The sequence below is a fragment of the Abramis brama genome, assembly GCF_963993115.1.
Source record: "Abramis brama genome assembly, chromosome: 18".
NCBI classification, from domain to species: domain Eukaryota; kingdom Metazoa; phylum Chordata; class Actinopteri; order Cypriniformes; family Leuciscidae; genus Abramis; species Abramis brama.
This window is the reverse complement of record NC_139980.1, coordinates 18,458,357-18,478,222: the sequence shown is the minus strand read 5'-3', so window position 1 is coordinate 18,478,222 and position 19,866 is coordinate 18,458,357. Positions and strand designations below refer to the sequence as shown.

At 36.3% G+C, this 19,866-nt stretch overlaps 2 protein-coding genes across 2 annotated transcripts; both read right to left on the bottom strand.

Moving 5' to 3' along the window:
* Positions 1–548: 548 nt before the first annotated feature.
* LOC311068923 (uncharacterized protein) lies at positions 549–4,102 on the bottom strand. The gene is made up of 7 exons (XM_084091777.1): positions 3,897–4,102; positions 3,566–3,620; positions 3,333–3,485; positions 3,060–3,118; positions 2,705–2,794; positions 2,489–2,581; positions 549–1,280 (listed from the first exon to the last, which is right to left on the bottom strand). Exons 1-7 carry the CDS (start codon positions 3,897–3,899, stop codon positions 1,230–1,232), a joined length of 504 nt encoding a protein of 167 aa, XP_083947903.1. The 5' UTR covers positions 3,900–4,102; the 3' UTR covers positions 549–1,229.
* Positions 4,103–10,793: 6,691 nt separating this feature from the next.
* On the bottom strand, positions 10,794–19,550 carry rhag (Rh associated glycoprotein). The gene is made up of 10 exons (XM_084090609.1): positions 19,259–19,550; positions 14,481–14,664; positions 14,105–14,255; positions 13,417–13,564; positions 12,981–13,147; positions 12,755–12,892; positions 12,542–12,663; positions 12,374–12,447; positions 12,016–12,089; positions 10,794–11,218 (listed from the first exon to the last, which is right to left on the bottom strand). Exons 1-10 carry the CDS (start codon positions 19,437–19,439, stop codon positions 11,144–11,146), a joined length of 1,314 nt encoding a protein of 437 aa, XP_083946735.1. The 5' UTR covers positions 19,440–19,550; the 3' UTR covers positions 10,794–11,143.
* Between the last annotated feature and the right edge of the window lie 316 nt (positions 19,551–19,866).

The window sequence follows — 19,866 nt, the reverse complement described above, 5'->3', positions numbered from 1 at the left end:
GTGTAACTGCAGAACTGAATTCCAAACTTTCTCAAATATCTTCAGGAATGTGTGCCCCAAACATGACAATAGTGAGAAAATGCTATGCATTATAAACTAAATACCTATACTATAACTGATGAATATAACATTATAGCTAAAGTCTGCATAAATAATGAGCTTGTCTGTTGACAAAGAAATGTGTGTAACAGAGTGCTGGGATGCTGATTGATGTGTATTAATTCATGCAGCAACAAAGCCTGTGGCAAATAAATGTATCTTCAAACACTTCCTCAGCTATAAAAGGTAACACTTTATTTTACAGTGTCCTTGTTACATATACTTACCACAGTAATAACAGTAACTTATGCATACTTACATGGAACTAACCCTCAACCAAATCCTAATCCTACCCTTACACTATAGTAAGTACATGTAGTTGCTTAATATTACTCAGTACTTAAATATATAATTACACTGTAACAATGACACCTTAAAATAAAGTGTAACCCAATAAAACTACTGGAAACTATGCCAATCTAACTAATGCTGATGGAGAGACTATAAAATAAAGGACACAATTTATTTAACAATAACCTATTGTCATGAGAACGATCAGATGCACATGATTCACAATGGCAGATCAGAAGCTGTTCTCAATACCCGCTGGTGGCGCCTTTGCATTCGGCGGATCACCACAGTGAATGCGCAGATTATCAGAGGATAACAAGGGAAACACCATTGGAACAACACCATTACAATGATGTTTCAAAATAAATTTTTTTTTTAAAGGGTGAAGCTTTACTTTGAGACATATTATACAACCTTCATTTCCCTGGTGAATCAGGCCAAACTGTTCATATATCAATCACATAACATCTTTCTGAATCTCTCAGAACATTTCCTTACTGATTCAATTATTATTTACTTGAGCTTTGCATTTAAAAATGAGAATACAAGAATACTTATTTTTTTATACAATTTCAGTAACATGTAACAATGTCACACCCAAGCTACAGTTCTCATAGGGTACAGTTTATCAGACACATAACATAAGTACTGCAGGACACAGCCTGGAATTAAAAAAAGGACAACAATTATCTACATGAAGAATTTATGGAAATGAATTGTCAATGTATAACATCAGGCAACAACATTAATAGTTGAAGATGGTCTGTCCCTGAGTGGTGGTCAGGTGAATAATAATAAAAATAAAAAAACTGGTTCTGTAGTTCCAGGCCTGGACTGAATCAGAAGGTGGAGTTTAAGAACTCCAGCAGTTCAGCTCTGTTTTTGTCCCTCTGTTTTAAAGGAAAGAAACAGCTGGATGATAGATCTGTGCACAACCGTTAACGTGGCTATAGTCGATCTGATTTACATTTGAATCAGAAATGAGAACAAAACCAGATAAAAGAAGCAGAGTAAATATATGCACACTCTTTTAATTAAGAGGCCATATTATGCCCTTTTACAAAAGTCTTGATTTCGTTTTTAGGGTCTACAAGAATACAGTCAAACCAAAAATTCTTCAGACACCAGATATAATTTTTTATATATTTTTTTTCTAGTGGGTGCAGGACACTATAGTTCATTTATGTGAGGATAGCAAAATAAAGTAAACTGTGACATATTATACCCAAAACTTCTGCATATAGTGGACTACCAGTAAAATTAATAAAAATTTGGGGACCAAATATTATTCAGACACTTTGACCTGGCCATGTTTTGCTTAAGTGTCTTTCTTTAATTGCTAATGTGACCTTTTACACCACAGACTGAACAAAATTAAGCATTGCTTAGTAATTGGTTGACCTAAACTGGTATTATCTAATTGTGTACTTTAACAGATGACAGCTATTCAACCTAATTCATTTGTGAGACAGTCTAACAGAAGGATGGCCAAAACCAGTGAAATATCAGAGTTTTTGTCATATTTTATTACCATTTTCGAAACTATAGCGAATAAACTATGATAATGTGAGAAATGTATGAATAAATTTTGGTTTGACTCTTGTTTTTCATGCTTGTAAACAGTGACGCTCTGTTTAGTTCTTGTCTCTATGAAGCCCCTCCTTCCGAAAAGCGCAGTGTGCTCTGATTGGTCGGCTGGACAGTATGTTGTGATTGGTCAACCGCTTTGAGCGTGTTTGGGAAATTTCACACCCCTTACCATAACCGTAAGTTTTAAACACACAACTAACACAACTCAGCCAGGCCTCGTCCAATTTTTCCAAATGCCTTGGGTGGGAATTATTTAAATGAGGAAAATTGTGATGTGTTCATTCCTGGAAGAAACTCAAGACTACAATGGAGTCATTTCAAGGAGTTCAGAAACAGTGGTAACAGTGGTGTGCTTTGTAGCTTTGCAGACCTTTTTCATGCTCAAACAGCAACATTACACTCTATAGAAAGTTGAAAATATAAAAGAGCATAATAGGTCCTCTTAAAAATCTCATGTTTAATCATGCTTTTCTTTCATGGTGTGTAATATGCACAACAAAAAACTCACCTGCTTGTCTTTCTTTGATTTTTTCACTTTCATTTTAATCTTTTTTCCTGATATCATACTGTACTTGCCACTTTTCTTCTTTTCCTTAAGATACTGGGGATGACAGAAATTCTGTTATATCACTTTTTAAAAAAATTACAGAAAAAAAGAAAAAAAAGAAGAAAAAAGACACATTGCTAAAATATGATGCCCAATATGAGGTTTTGAGTCGAGCACCTTTGAAATCTGAACAGGTCCAGAGCTGTCGTCCTGCTCTTTGTGTCCCTTTTCCTTCTTTCGCTTGCGTATCTTCTCTTTTCTTCCTTTCTAAAATAATAATAATAATAATAATATTTTGAAACTTAACAGTCCCTGGTCAGTGGTCACTGACTGACATTGTATGTCGAGCTGCATAAAAATTACATTAAAATGTTTGCTTTTGTGTTCTGCAGGAAAAATAACAGTAAACAGGTTTGTAACAACGAGGATGAATAAATGATAATAAATAATTACAGAATTTTATCATTTGTGAGAACTGTCCTTTAATACTGGCTCTTGACTGAAGTACACAAATGGACACATTCAACTATACCTTTTTGCCATGTCTCTCTTTCCCTTTCTTTGAAGATTTGCTTTGCTTTTTGCAAGAATCTGGCAGCAGAAGCACAAAACACATTGACATTTCTAGCATCTCATCTGCCACATCATAAATCTTTATTTTATCAATTGAAATGGTTTCCTCTTTCCTGTTAATGAAGTATGTTAAGTTTTACACCTGCAAAAATTCTCTTTAAGGACTATACACTTGGGAGTGAAGCAAGACATTTATAAATTTTATTAATATAGCATTTTGAATTTAACTTACCTGAGTTACTGGAGCTGGAGTTACTATGTGATGATGAACTGCTGGAAGAAGAGCGTGAAGAAGAGGATGAGGAAGAAGAGGAGGAAGATGAAGAACTGGAAGATGATGAGGACGACCTGCTTCGGCTCCTTGCCCGCTTCCGGTTATCTCTTCCTGTTAATACATTTAAAACACTGTAAGAAAAATGATTCCTGCATCTTCGGCTAGTCAGGGTTAGTGATCCTGAGACTCACCTCTGCTGTGAGAACTACTTGACTCACTTCTCTCCCTGCGGTCCACTTTGGCAGACTGAAAAGAAACAAATAAAACATGATAATGAAACTGAACATCCAGATCCTTTCAAATGTTCAAAACATGGACGGTGAATCGCAGGCATGACTAGAATTTACACAAGTTCTTCTCGCACAAGAAACTAATCATTCTACAACCATTTACTTTACAAACCATTTACACTTTATCTATAATAATAGAGACAAAAGCTTGTGAACCTAAACCAGAGAATTACAGCTTTATCTGAAGATTAACGAGACTGTTGTCTTTAATGCAAGCGGTTCAACAGTTTACCATGTTTATGTTAAACTATCCTCAAAATGCGGTCCTTCCGCCCACAACAAAAATCAGGAAAATCAGAGGAATAGCACAATATGAATATAATCCGTGCTTAAAATAAACTGCGGAGCATTTAAATGCCTGTTTTTCATGTCTGTGATCAGTGCGTGAGTATCAATAAGATAAACACCACTGCGCGGCCATCTTATGTTACGTCATACAAACTAAATTATCCGGGTACTGTTTTGCAGCGCAGGCGCGCGACCCACCAGAGCATACAATTGAATTGTCGTTGTACTGTAGTATATTTACTATTCATTTACTTTACATCATTATTCATTCATAAACGTTTTGTCCAGTCCGGTTTAGAAGCGGCACGAATACGACGTTATCAGGTGATAACTGTTACTTTTCCTAGCGCTGACAAGGCATCAACATTTAACAGACGCCTCATTGGCCACTGGATCGTACGTCAACGGCGCCGCCATATTGGTCCGGGCAACTTGCCATAACTTTCATTCGTGTACTGAAGTAAAGATCCCTGACTATTTTGACACCCCATATATATATATATATATATATATATATATATATATATATATATATATATATATATATAGGCTATATGGCTCTAGCAGAATTAAAAATTTGTTGGAGAATATATTAAAACGTGTAGTTTTAGTTAAAAAAAAAAAAAAAAAACTTTTTTATGAGGCAAAACACATCCTGACATTTAAATGCGATTTGATGGAGGATTGGGCTTTCTGGGCTGTCACGAACATTTCATCTGGATAAAATGTGCCGCTTTTTAACATAATGGAGAACACATATGGAGGGATCAGTAGCTATACTGCCCATGGGTACTGCCAGACAAGATATGCTACCAATGTTCACATCTCTTTTATTGAAACGCTACTACATTTTAATAAACAGTTTCTTCTGATAAGATACGTACACTACATGTTGTGTCTTATTCTTAAGAAAGCATAAAAGTCAAGCCAGAAAGCGTGACAGCAGAAACTCTCCCTTATCTGTTTTTTTCTTTGCTTATATCTAAATTAACTGGACCCTTTGTTTATAGATTAAGTAATTTATATTTCATTGTTTTTTAATATAATACAATAGATAAAAATGCAATTAAATAGGCTACAGGAGGGTATGTCTCTTCTGCCATACATATCTTTTCCGACAGGGGCCGCCATAGAGTAAATTAAACTAAATTGTTGCCAACCCCATACCTGTCTCTAAAAAGAACATTATTGCAGTTTGTTCGTTTTTCAGGATATATAGTTTTAAATACTTAATATATCATTGCATAACAGGTTGTTACTGATCACAATAATAAACAACAGTAATTGTTGCAAGAAAGTTGAAGGATCTCTCTTTCGGTTGTTGACTAATAGAGTGCTGTAGCGTACTTTTTGTACAACTTGGAAGTTAGCCTCACCCTGGTTAGTCTCAGACTTCACACCCAAGGACCAAGCCACAGAGAAACTGGTAGCCAGGCAAAAGATAATTGACCAATCCTAAGTGGCGACGTCATGCATTCTACCAGCATGGTTCGGCACGGTCGGTTAGACAAGCATGCTGAGATTTCCGGGCCGAGAATGGTTTGTTATCGTGCCGTGCCGAAACCAAGCTCAAGTGGAAGCATAACTGGAACCGTTCCTTACCATTGTTAGAACCGTTCAGTGGCTAAAGATGCGTAACGCCAAACCCTCTGATGGAAGAAGCAAGCCGTCGTGTTTACAACTGTGACAATGAGTGTTTATCAGGATCAACTAAACTCTGGATTTTCAAAAGCATGTAAAGTTTGCAGCATAGACTCTTTCAAATGCATACAAGAGTTTTCAACACTGGTCTGTTATTGTAATAACAGTGACGTTACATTGTCACGGCCCTAAACATGATGCGGAACAAAGCGAACTGTGATTGGTTGAAATTCTGCCGTCGGTCTAAAGGTCTGGCTACACGAGACTACACCCTGGTTCCCTCGACAAAAACCCGAAATGTTTTGGCCTACAAAAATATGTCATCCCTCTATTGGCAAAATTGTAAAACAAAAACAAACTAGATGTACCGCATGGCGGTACAAAATATGACCGCCGCTCAGGCCTGCACTGGCTTTCCACAAAAATAAATTACGTGGAGCAATTTGGCTGTATTGCGTGTTTATGTATATAAGTTGTATATTTTAAAAGACTGTCTGGAGTATTCCTGTGGATCATGGATAATTTAGAGTTTTGTAATTATTTGCCATTACTATTTAAGTTTTATATCAAAAGTCATTAGTTTAGACACTTAACATCCATAATGTGAAAACGTCACATCCATAACAGTGGTTAACAGTAAAAAGCGACTGAAGTGCCCCTGAGCAAGGCACCTAACCACTCACTGCTCCCCGAGCGCCGCTGTTGTTGCAGGCAGCTCACTGCGCCGAGATTAGTGTGTGCTTCACCTCACTGTGTGTTCACTGTGTGCTGAGTGTGTTTCACTAATTCACGGATTGGGATAAATGCAGAGACCAAATTTCCCTCACGGGATCAAAATAGTATATATACTTATATTTATACATACTAAGTATGAAAAATCTGTGATTTTTTTTCCAAAGGACCCTCCCATTCAATTTCTACAAACCTCTACCAAACGGTTGAGGTGGCTGTTGATGGTAAAAGTCAGTTATCTGACTTTGGCATGGGTTTGTTGTGTTTTACTGAAATAAAAAACATTTTTTCCCCAAAAAAGTGGTTTTATCTTGTAGCCCTGGTCCCAGAGTTTTAAAAAAAACAATGTTAACAAAATTAAACTCATTCCCACTGTACCTATATGGGGCGCCGTTTGTAAAGCGGCTCACGCTGAAAATAACAGCAACATTTTTTCACATTTAGCTTCAAACAATGTTTAAAAAAACTGGTATGAATTTTTGACGGTCACTTTTTAGCACATTTACAACAATATTTGTCAACTTAGAGACATTTTAAATAGTTAAATCTAAATATTAAATGTTACACCTAAATGCTAAATATAAATCTAAATGTTAAATATAAATCTAAATGTTAAATCTAAATCTAAATCTAAATGTTAAATCTAAATCTAAATGTTAAATCTAAATCTAAATGTTAAATCTAAATGTTAAATCTAAATCTAAATGTTAAATCTAAATCTAAATGTTAAATCTAAATGTTAAATCTAAATCTAAATCTAAATGTTAAATCTAAATATTAAATCTAAATCTAAATGTTAAATCTAAATGTTAAATCTAAATCTAAATGTTAAATCTAAATGTTAAATCTAAATCTAAATGTTGAATCTAAATGTTTAGGGTAAAACTAAATATTTAACTAATATGCAAATTCAAAATGCCGGTAACCGGAAGTGCCAAAATAAAAGCTAGAGTGTGTGTTTATAGCATGGTTTATATAGTGTCAAATAACGAATAAAAACCATCTAATAATAATAACTAAAAAATAACGATTATAACTACCCAAAATAATAAACACGTTTGGAGAAACTGTAGAGTTTCGTGATGAGGGTGATGAGAGAGTGATGACGTGACATTCAGTCAAAGTGAGCCCCCTCGTGGCTGGCTATTATGGCTACAGGTCATAAATCCCGCACTTTTCATAAAAGTGACACTAGCCTACTCTTCAAATACAGTTTCTCCAAACGTGTTTATTATTTTAGGTAGTTATTATCACGATAATCCATGTCCAGGAGTCCATTTCCTCGGATAAGATGTTTTTTATTCGTTATTCGACACTATAAACCATGCTATAAACACACACTGACCTCCTCGAGCTTTTATTTTGGCACTTCCGGTTACCGGCATTTTGATTTTGCATATTAGTTAAATATTTAGTTTCACCCGAAACATTTAGATTCAACATTTAGATTTAGATTTAACATTTAGATTTAGATTTAACATTTAGATTTAGATTCAACATTTAGATTTAACATTTAGATTTAGATTTAACATTTAGATTTAACATTTAGATTTAGATTTAACATTTAGATTTAGATTTAGATTTATATTTAACATTTAGATTTATATTTAACATTTAGATTTAGATTTAGCATTTAGGTGTAACATTTAATATTTAGATTTAACTATTTAAAATGTCTCTAAGTTGACAAATATTGTTGTAAATGTGCTAAAAAGTGACCGTCAAAAATTCATACCAGTTAAATACAACATTGTTTGAAGCTAAATGTGACAAAATGTTACTGTTATTTTCAGCATGAGACGCTTTACAAACGGCGCCCCATATACCTAGTAGAACACTTAAGTAAATGTCCCATTGAAATTAATGGGATTTTATGGATTTAGGTGAAGAAAGTGTACACATAATACATTTTGGTCTGTACCATGAAGAGAAAACTGATTCAACTATATAAACTATATATTTTCTGAAAGCGTAGACTCTCAGGATGTGATCTAACATGACATGAAACATGTCCCACCCACGTCATTAGTATACTGCCCAAGCATAACACATTGGGTATTGGTAAATCGGGTATATGGCTGATACCTAAAAAAAGTAGTAGTATGTGCATGTCTGTCTGTGTGTGTGTGTGTATGTGTGTGTGTTTGTGTATGTGTGTGTCTGTGTGTGTGTGTGTCTGTGCGTGTATGTATGCGTGCGTACATGTGTGTGTGCGTGTGTGTTTGTGTGTGTGTGTCTGTGCATGTGGATTTGTATGTGTGTGTATGGGTGTGTGTCTGTGCGTGTGGATGTCAGTGTGTGTGCATGCTTGCGTTTGTTTGTATTCCTACATGTGTGTGTGTGACAGTATCATCCTAAACCAGCAACCCTTTGCTCAACAGCACCATCTACAGGCCGATGAGTGTACAGTCACTAAATGTGCACATAAATAAAAAAAAAATTATTTATTATTTACGAAATTTTTCCGTAAAAGTCTAGTGGGGCTACATGCCCACCAAATTTCATGTTCCCCGGTGTTTTGGTGTCCCTGGTATCGTTGACGGAAAATTCAGTAGATTGACGGGGAAAAAAAACTAAAAAACTTTGACAATCGATTATGGGCTAGGTTGATGTGGGCCCTTAAGACCAACATACTTTGCAAATTTCTTCATCCTCGGTGCCACGGTTCAGGTAGTTATTTAGGAAAAACTGCATTTTTTGGGTTTGGGGGGGCCCAGCGCGGGATGGGGTGGGGGGGGCTGGGGTGGGGGGGGGGGTGGCCCCCGGGGACCAAACGAAATTGGGTCTAAACAAAGCTTATTCAAAGGAATAAGCTTCAATAAAAGGCACAGGCAAGTAGTTACATGGGCATAAATAAAATAGCAGACGTGTCAACTACACGTTTTTTGTTGTTGTTGTTTTTTAAATAAACCTTGAGATTGGGCTGTTTAAGTAAATGTATAAAGAAAAGTGTATATCTGGTTACCATGCATAATGAAATTATATAACATACCATACCACAGCACAGCATTAAAAATATCTTAAAACCTTTTTACAGAACACAGTCTCTGTTACTAAAATCACACATTAGCAGCCTTAAATATAATAATAATAATAATAATAATAAAAAAATTCAGATAGGCTGATTTTATAAATGACAGTAAAAGTTTAATACATTCACAGAGTTTTCAAATACAATGAATTGATGAGGTTTGGGAGTGAGGCATGTGGGAACACATACATTCAAAGACAAAAATTAAATCAGTAAGTCAGCTTGCAAGGAGTTTTTCCATAGCCTCTTTATCTTAAAACAACATGGCATTTGGAAGTCTTACCAAGTGCAAGCAGTGACTATCCGATCACGTCAGCTTATTTGTACTACACGCTGAAAGTTCAAGCAATGCAGTAAGAGAGCTTTTATGTAATGCTGTTGTATGACATCATAGTTGTACAATAATCCTGACAAAAAGTTTCAAAGACATAATGTACAGTGGCCCCAAAATGTATTTGGACACTACATCACACTGAAGACAAATGACGCTACAGCTTTTCCTCAGAATTAACTTCACATTTCTTAGCCATTTATGCCATTACATTTAATCAGTTGGTCCCAGTGTCCTTTAGTCCTTTGGGCAGTTTCTTCACAACCAGAAAGTGTCCAAAATTGTTGTCTTTTTTATGAGTGTATATCTTGTTGTTTCATATTTTTTAAACCTAACAACTTGGGAAACTGTGCTTGGTTATCTTTGTTTTAAATACATGTCACTTTATTTGATATTTTATTTTTTATGTTTTATATACAATTTTAAAAGGGACTTGAAATACTTTTTGGGGCCACTGCTTGCCTGAGTTCATATTATATGATTAGAAATTGTGTGTAAAATATAAAAGTCAACAATATATTTGTTAGTTTTTCAGGATACAATAGTTTTAAATACTTCTTATATCATTGCATAAAGGGTTGTTACTGATCACAATAATAAGCAACTATAATTGTTGAAAGAAAGTTGAAGGATCTCTCTTTGGATGTGGACTAATTGACAAGATTGTAAAAAAAAAAAAATTATATATATATATATATATATATATATATATATATCATCATCTAGCGATGATTAAAACTGGGTCTGTAGAAACTAAAAAAGCTCATTCAAAGCAAAATAAACTACGATCAAAAGGCATTTAAGAAAGAAGTCTCACATTGGCTCAGATTTTTGGCATGTTACAGTGAGCAACTAGTCAGTCAGTGTCTGTTAAGTGCAATTCAGCAGATGACAACAATAACTGACCCGCACTTTGAGTTAACTCAGTAACTTTTTGGTAATACACTTTAACCATCTTACATTTCATTAGGCTATACACTGTGAAAAAGAAATTGTTGTTTCAACTTAAAAAAGTTAGTGTTAGTGCTAAGTTTAAGTTTAATCAACTTGAAATGTGAAGTTCTACAACTTGGATATTTGAGTTGACTAAACTTAATTTTTTCTTAAAAAAAATTTAAGGCAGCATGAATGCTTACTTTTTTAAGTTGAAACAACACATTTGCTACAGTGTATAATGCCTACACTTAGAAGATTTTAGAGACCACTTATCAGTTTAATAATATGAATTGCATGTTTTAAAATTTTAGCTACATGTATTTAGAAAAGCACCACTTACAAAAGAATCCATGCTTCATGGTGTTCACTGGTGTCTTTAACAGCTAAAAGCTAAAACTAAAATCTTTAACAGCTGTTAAAGATTTTAGTGGTGTAGATGCTGATGGTTGAAAAGCTCCGGAGGTGCTTATTGGACCTTATTGGCTCTTGTGTTGTGAAGTTGGTGTTGTGTTGTGAAGCTTTAAGCCTCTGCTTTGTTCTGGGAAAAATCGCCATGAGTCAAACGCTCTTCGGTTTCTTCCTCTTCCTCCGGTACCTGCATATCAAAAGCATCCACAATTACCAAACTTATAAGCTACAAGACATTTTCATGAATGTAAAAAAATGTTGTGACCATATTGCTAAATAGCATTTAGTAATTTCTCTTTTTTTATTATGCGGCTCTTTGGAATACTTGATTCTGATTGGTCAATCGCTCCATCCAGCGGTATATTGTTCCCCGATAACAACCGGTAAAAACTGATAACACAGGCTCATCTGGGTAACTGTCACAGTCGGCACTTTACGCTTGCTAGGCGTGGAAGTTTTGCGTTCGGTGAGCAAAATCAACATTTTGTGTACAGATATTTAATTATATCATATTAATTATATTATATTAATTAGTATCTCAGACTCGCTCTCTCTTGTTTCATCCAAACACAGCTGCTGACATTTTTTTGACAATTGTTTTGTAAACTGTAATGGATTAAAAAATAACAAACAGGTACGATTTTAAAACAGTTTAATCTCAAATCAATATCTCTTATCCCCATAATTATTTATGTGGCGAAATGCCATGTAATAAGTGGTATGACAGTACCATATCTCTTAAATGTCTGTCTAGTTTGAACTTGCCGCTTGCTAGCAACGTTTTTACGTTTGAGTTTAAAGAGCTAATAAATTGTTTCAACTCATATCAATATTTCATGTCTAATTATTTACTTATGTGGCAAGTAGCCGTGTAATAAGCGGGATAATGTACATCCAGCTTCGCGTCGGGGTCCTCATCACCCTGTCAGGGTTTATTCTGCGGTAACGACTGGCTGGATGTACATTATCCTTTACTTGACGTACCTCCCAGAAGATTGCGTCATCAAAGCAGTTTTGGTCAGGTGGCTGTCCCCAAAATGGAATCTTCATAATCATACCTGATGAAGTATGAAAAATTGTTTACTTTGTGTTTTTTTTTTTAAATACATTTTTATACTTTTTTTTGCAATGTAATAAGGTAATGTTAAGTGGGTCAGTGACAAATAAGTGTGTCCAAAAATCTAGATAAAAACCATGTGCCAAGTTCTTAAAAAAGTGTACTCTTTGAATTCATGTTGGTTTCATATGGTTTTAATCTGAATAAAATGAATTAGATCTGAATAAAAATAAATGCATAAATGCAATGTCTTGCAGATTTTATGGTGCTTGTATCAGTACCCACCTGTGATCAACCCACCCACCAAAGCAAACCCTAGAGATGATGCCAAACCTCCTGCCTGATGAGCTGCTGAAACACTGGGACAAACAAGCACAGAGATATTAAAACCATTTATTGCCATACTGGTAATAGCAAAAATCCCAAAACAAAATGTTAAGAGCTGACAGCTACCCTTTTTTCTTATTCAGTGCTGCCGCCACAATGCCGGCAAGACCACCTAGGATGCCCGGCATGCCATGGAGGTTATGCACGCCACAGGTGTCTTGAATTCCCAGTTTGGAGGCGAGTATGGGCTGAGGAAAGAGAGTGATGGACACAAAGATGGATCAATATGCGATTGATTTATGGTATAGAGAAAGTCTGGGATGTGAAAGAATATCATACAGTGAGGAACTTAAAGCCAACGGTGGAGATGATGCCTGCAGTGGTTCCGATCAGCATTGCTCCGAATGGCTGGATGTCCATGTCAGCGCAGGTACCCACCGCAACACCTCCAGCCAGCGTGGCGTTCTGAATATGAACCTGTGCAACAGAACACAACAGGCTAAGACATAAGGCTTACTAAATGTGAGATCTGGTACAATAACAAGAGACTGGTATGATGACCCACCATGTCAAGTTTCCCTTTCTTCTCCACCAGACTGGAGGTAGCGTAGGCAGCCAGAGTACAAGCAGCCAGAGAGAAATATGTGTTGATAACAGCTCTTAGCTGAGCAGCACCAGGTTCAGCAATAGCAGAATTAAAGCTGGGCCAGAACATCCACAGGAAGACTGTGCCTACAGACACAGGAAAAGTGGAATGGTGAATGTACCTATACATACACAAAGCTTGATGAATTACACCTTTCTAAGCACATTTTTAGTGTTGGCATGCTTACCAAATCACAGAATGGAGACCGCCCTGCACTTTAATGATTTGATTTGACATAAATTATGTTGTGAGCTACAGAAGTACAGTAAGTTAAAAGCTTAATGTCACCACCAATATTTTCTAGACTACATTTTGTGCAGGCATATATATATTAAACACCAAGGTCTACACATACCGATCATTGCAAACAAGTCTGAATGATAGACTGATCCATCTTTATCATGGCCGTTCCGAAGACCTGGGCGATAAAGAACACGAGCGACAGACAATCCAAAGTAAGCCCCAAAAGCATGGATGGTCATGGAGGCACCAACATCAGAAACCTGTTAAGAAACAGGAATGGTTATGAAGAACAGATGAAAAACTTTCAGTAGCCTAAAAGTTTAAGTTTGACTGCAGCTTTAAGGTAAGGTTATTTTGTAGCGGTGCCATCAACTGTTCAATATCAGATTCATCACATCATTAATTTCCTTTATTCCCAGGTAATCCAGGCACTAAATCTTCTTCATGACTAAGAGGGTGTTTATGATACCATGTGTTTTAGTTGTTATTGGAACACTGGGTGTGTTCATCAAGTTTATCCTGTCAACTTTAGGAAGGAGATAGAAAATAGCCTTTTTCCTTCATCTTTGACCCAGCTTCCTTTTGTAAAAAAAAAATTACTTTGCAGGAACTCAGACAGCATGAACATTGGGACTCTGCTAAAAATAATACTAAAATTATGAATAATGTTTAACCTGCACTAAACCCTCGATCTGGTGCAAATCAAGTTAGTGGTCAAATAAGAATTGAAGAGATGGTTGATTCCGCCAAGAACAATAAAATTACGAATTAAGTAAATGAACGAATAAACCTTTACAAACCCCAAGAATTTCCACAACCACATGCTCATTGATGCAGAAGATGGTGATCTCCAACAAGGTCATGATGAGAAGCTGGACAGGGCTGGTTTTCCCCAAAACCGCTCCAAACGAGATCAGAACAGTTGCTGTACTGAAGTCAGCATTTATCATTCTGTAGAGAAGGAATTATGGGACAGATGCAGAGTTTTACTCATAGGCATATGTAGTCAGATATGTATTTCATTTTATTGTTTTACATTGATTACATTTAAAGTTAAATTGAGTTAAATGTAACTGAACATCTAGCATTTAACTATTTTGTTGGATAATAAAATAAGGAGCAGCTATATTAAGTCAGTCACCCAAGATCCTACGGTCACCAAAAGGATGAGTTTACCTATCAATGGTGACTTCTATTTTTCCATTATGCATGTGCCAGATGTTCTGCAGGAGAAGACCCCACTGCAAGCCAAAGGCAGCCAGCAACAGGTTGACGCCCACACTGCTGAAGCCATATCTCTTTAGGAAGGTCATCAAGAAACCAAATCCAATGAAGATCATCACGTGTACATCCTGAAACACTGGACACATGGATAAAAGGTTGATGAGAGAGTGGTTTCTCCACATCTAAAGCCTGAAGTTATTCACAGCATTCTAGAACCACATTTACTCCATCAGTAGTTTGAACAGGTCAGCAATGAAAAGGTGCACTATAGCAGTGATTTACAACTTCTGTTCATCACACAAAGCTATTTTATGACTTAAGAATTGTAGCAAACAGATTATATGAACAACATTTATGATATTTTGCTATTTTTGTCCTTTCCTTGGTAGAGCTTGACAGTAATGCATGAAGATTTGTGTTTTGACACCAAAAAAGAAAATACATGAGGGCGAGTAAATGACACATGACAGAAATTTATTTTCAAGGTGACCTGTTTCTTTTAAAGTACAAGAGAAAATGCATAATATATTAAGCAGTAAAGTACTCCAAGAATCTTTACACAGCAACACGATTCTGCTCAGCACAAAAAAGTCTGTTTTAGAGTAAACCTTGCAAATTTGTAATGCTCATGTTCTTCAGCCAAAAACCATGTGGTACAAAGGTCTTGTGTGCTCTTCTATTAGTCTATGAATGACAGGATAAAAAGGTGCCCTAAGTGACCCTGTTGGCATGTGTAATTTTATTTATTTCACATGACTCTAATGAGCGTTAAAATGTACTTATTCCATGATTAGTTACATTCAAGCAATTTCAGTGCCCTAACTGGGTGCAACACGACAAGCCATAAGATGTTTTCGAAGTGGCTTTCTATGTTTAAGAAAGTGTTGACTGGGCACTGCACATGCACTAATGTAATGCACATGTAAACAAATATGTGACCCTGATTGCAAAGTTTAAAGTACACAGAACTTTCAGAATCTGAAACTCAATTGGATTAATTTGGATTGACAAAAAGCATAAACACAACCAGAGATTTGCAGTGACAAAGCAACCTGAAATCATTTGTTTTCATGAATGATACTGACCATTGGGAATGGAAACCATGTCAGAAATTGAGTGACACTGATCCACAGATTAATAATTTCATTGCTATGATGTATATTATATTGCTGCATTTTGAATTAAATGGTGTTTCCCTGCCAAAATGTGGATGAATGTAGTAAGTAAATTGCAGCAAACTGGTTGCTTTTCAAGAGAAGCAAGGAAATGCTAAGAGTAGGTTCACTTAGGCCTATATATTATATGTATAAAAAATGGTATGAATTAACAATACTTAAATGCACACATTGATTGTCTTAGTAACACATAGCACCAATACTGCTGGCCTTAGCCTATCTTTCCTGCAGAGAGGAAATTAGCTCTACACTGTCCAGCTCAGGAAGCTGTACAGTCAACATCCCTGGACACAGAGATAGGATATGGTCCAGAACACCTGATTCATCAGCAAGGCCCGTTTTCAGACTACACAATGCAAACCATATCATTGTCCCCCTACTGATGATAATCAGACACATTAACGATTGTCAGGAAGTTTAAACGGGTCTCATTGTCAGTCCCAAGAGAGACAAGTGGAACTGCAGAGCGTGAACCTCCAAGGTGCGGCACCAGACTTTGAATAGGCAAACATTACTTCAGGCTTCCTCGGAATGCCTCTGAAACCCTCCACCCATTCAGTAATCCACACAAAATCTAAACTTGCCAGTGGACAAACCCAAATAGTCATCAATCATAGTGCTCATGGTCTGACATCTGCTAAGCTCATCAAGATAGCCGATGAACCCTGGAAGTACTACCAACTAAGCCTATAGAGGTACTTTTATTTGCTAGCTGCATATTTTTATAGCTTGCAATATATTTTTATTGCTTGCTCTCTTCATAAACGATCATTTTATAACATATTCCATGCTGACAGCAGACCGTACAAAGGTCTGTATACGATGATACAGTAAAAACAGACTAAACAGGAAAACTTCAGATAAATATGCAATGATTAAAAATCAGCAAAGTTCAGTCTTATCTTGCTATGCAATCCATCTAAAAACAAACAGACAAGAGAATGTGATCTATAACTGCATAAACTCTATTCTCACTGGTCATTTTTTGAAGTTTCACAGAAAACATCTCAACAAAGGATCCCCCAAAATTTGATAGGATCTAGCTGTTATATCACCACAGCCCTTCCCATCCTTCTTACTTCCAATCCAGTTGTGATACCACAGTAGTGTTTTTTTTACTCTGTATTCAACCAGTCGTTTACTTTATTGTCAGTAGTCTTTGATGGTTGTTGAGCAATAAAATGCTGTCTTGCTGAACCCCCCCAAAAAACATTTAAGTGGGCCTCTGACACAGCTGAAACAGAGGTTATCTACTCTTATCAGCTGTTGTAAGGCCCAAGTCTTTTCCTCTGATCTTTCTGTTGAAAACATATTTACAGTGATAGAGTTGGACTTTTCACTGGCTATTTAATGTATGCATACTTTGGAAGAGCATCATAGAGGAATACAGATAAACTTGCCGGCTGAGTAAAAGTGCATAATTCATTTTTCCCAACCATTGGCTCTTACAACAAACAAAATCATTTTCCCCAGTGAAATTTTTCGTATATTCCCACATGCAACAGATTTGCTGATAAGATCTCAAAGGTCCCATTTTCCTAATGGGTGGAAATGTTCCTCTCTTCACAAATGTTCAACTACTTAATTACATTCTGTCAGCGCTAATTTAGAGCGCTGTGACATAACTTAGCTATATCTGTTTTCTCTGCTGCCAAGATTAAAGTGCCCTTTATTTTATTTTCTTTGAAGCTTTTCTCATTCATTTTTGGAATGCCTTGCATGTTTGTACAAAAGTAACAGATGGCCTTAGTTTTCCCAGTCTATCAACACATATGCTTTTTATTTTTATTTAATTTTCATGTTTTCTTTTAATAGTTTTTAAAGGTCATCAAGTTCATTGGGTGGCAAATAATTTGAATGCTCTAATACAGGGGTTCTGAACTTTGGCCCTCGAGGTCCACTTTCCTGCTGATTTTTGCTCCAAGCCTAATCAAACACACCTGAACAAGCTAATCGAGGTCTTCAGGATTACTAGAAAGTTACTTGGCAAGTTTGATCAAGGCTGGAGCTAAACTCCGCAGGAAAGTGGATTTCGAGGGCCAGAGTTGAGACCCCTTGCTCTAATATATATATACAACTTCACATGCCCAGCACTTTGAAAACTAAAAAGTTTTATCTATTCAGTATATCTATGCCAAAAAAAAAAAAAAGCAAAGTAACTGATATTAAGAATGCTGACTGATTGACAACATTAACATGCAGGCTCACACTGTCTCTGAACACACCTATTGCAAATCAAAGGCAGAAGAGTTATTGTTAAGGGTAAATATATTTTGTTGAATCTGGAGATTTAACTGCACAATTAAACTGTTTATTGGAGAAGATAGTTGTTTAAAGGATAAAGGGGGCTGGACTAGTCGTGTCTCTGTAGGGTACTGTGAAAACCACAAAGAACAACAAACTACGACTGCAATTAACAAACAGATGACTGTTCTTGTCAAGTCCTATATAAATTCACCAATGAAATTAACATTAAAGTTCAATGTACTTGTAACTTTAAGACAATTATGCAGGTTACAAATTTTGAAGGGTTGAATGGAAACTTTGAGGACACATGTGACATTGAGACTAATCTTGCATGTTCATCCTCTCCACACCCTAGAGCTGGTTTTAGTCCAAACCGTGTCCAAGCAAGCAACTATACGAGTGCAATTTGAAGATAAAAGGAAATAAGGGTATTTTACAGCCAATGCATATCATCTCTGCAAATGAGCATAGCATGCAGAGAAAAATAAAGGAATGCAATTGATGTTGGAAACATCTATAAGGAAATGTACAGACTGAAGGAATAATTCCTTTCATAAGGGAACAAATTCTCTATATCAGTGGTCCTCAGACAGTCACAATCCAAAATAAACAAGCTTATTAACATTTTTAGGCGAGGGGAGAATGTCTCCTTTACCTTTAGCTGTTGACAATTATGTACATCCAATCAAACTCTACAGTATTTTGTTAATGTCCAGTGTAAGATCTGGCTCCTGAATCAGAACCAATGGAAAAGCTTGATGGATGGCATTGTTAAAATACTAAAGCTGAACTTTATCAACCTCTCCTCTTTGTCTTTCTCCTGAGAATGCAGGAGACCATGGCATTGACTCCTCTCCAGAGGGAGTATTTTTAGAGACTTGCGTGCTGAATGAACATTAGTGAAACATTGCCGCCAAAGCCTTCGCAGAAATAAACCCTTCAGTCAGTGAACATTGATGAATGAGTAGCACCATGAAACTCAATAGCAAAGTTGACAGCTTAAAAGAGGATGAATTCATTTGCAGGAGGGGCAACACCAAATTATCCAGCAAAGTTTTATTCAACTTTTACTGTGCTTCTGGTGACTGACAATTAACAACATTTCTGCACCAATCACTACCAATTTCCAACTATATCTTCCATATCTGACGCTTAAAAATGTATTCACTGAAGAAACCTAATGTGTTCTGGTTTCGTCAGTGAAATAATATTCCAATACAATTTTAGACTTAATTACAACCATCAATTTACATGTCACAACAAGACATGATATATGCACACATATATATTAATCTGACAGATACTTACTGGGATAAAGGGTCATTGGACTGTCTGGATGAGTGTTATTCTCTTGATCATGATGACTCCCACCATGAGCATCACCGGTGTCATAAACCACAAAGACAGCATACAAGACAATGGTCACGGCTTCCAGTATCAAGGCCAGAATGGGGAACTTGAACCTCATGTTGGTGGCATACGCTGGCATGTTTGAACAACTTCTCTGCCTCTGTTGTTCTTCCTCTTTTGGTGATTCTCCCTCTTGTTTCGACCCCTCTCACTCTCCACGCTGTCTGTGACTTGTGGGGGGAGTGTAGAAAGTGGCATGTGGTTTTGAATTGGCTGCAGTCTTTAGGAAGACCAATGAAAAGAGAGACAATTGAGGTGGGGACGGTCACCGCCTGTTGCACTGTACTTGAATGGGTTTCCTCTCTCCTCCTACTTATGTCAATTAAGAACAGTGTTGTAAATGCAAAAAAATAGAAGGATATATAGCTTATATGTCTCTTTAGAGAACCATAAATATGGGAACTATTGCAAGATTTGCAGCACTTTAATTATTGTTTGGCTACATTTTAACGCATGGCTGGTTACACATCTTAATTTTAAAATGTTTCATAGGGTTATCCTGTAAA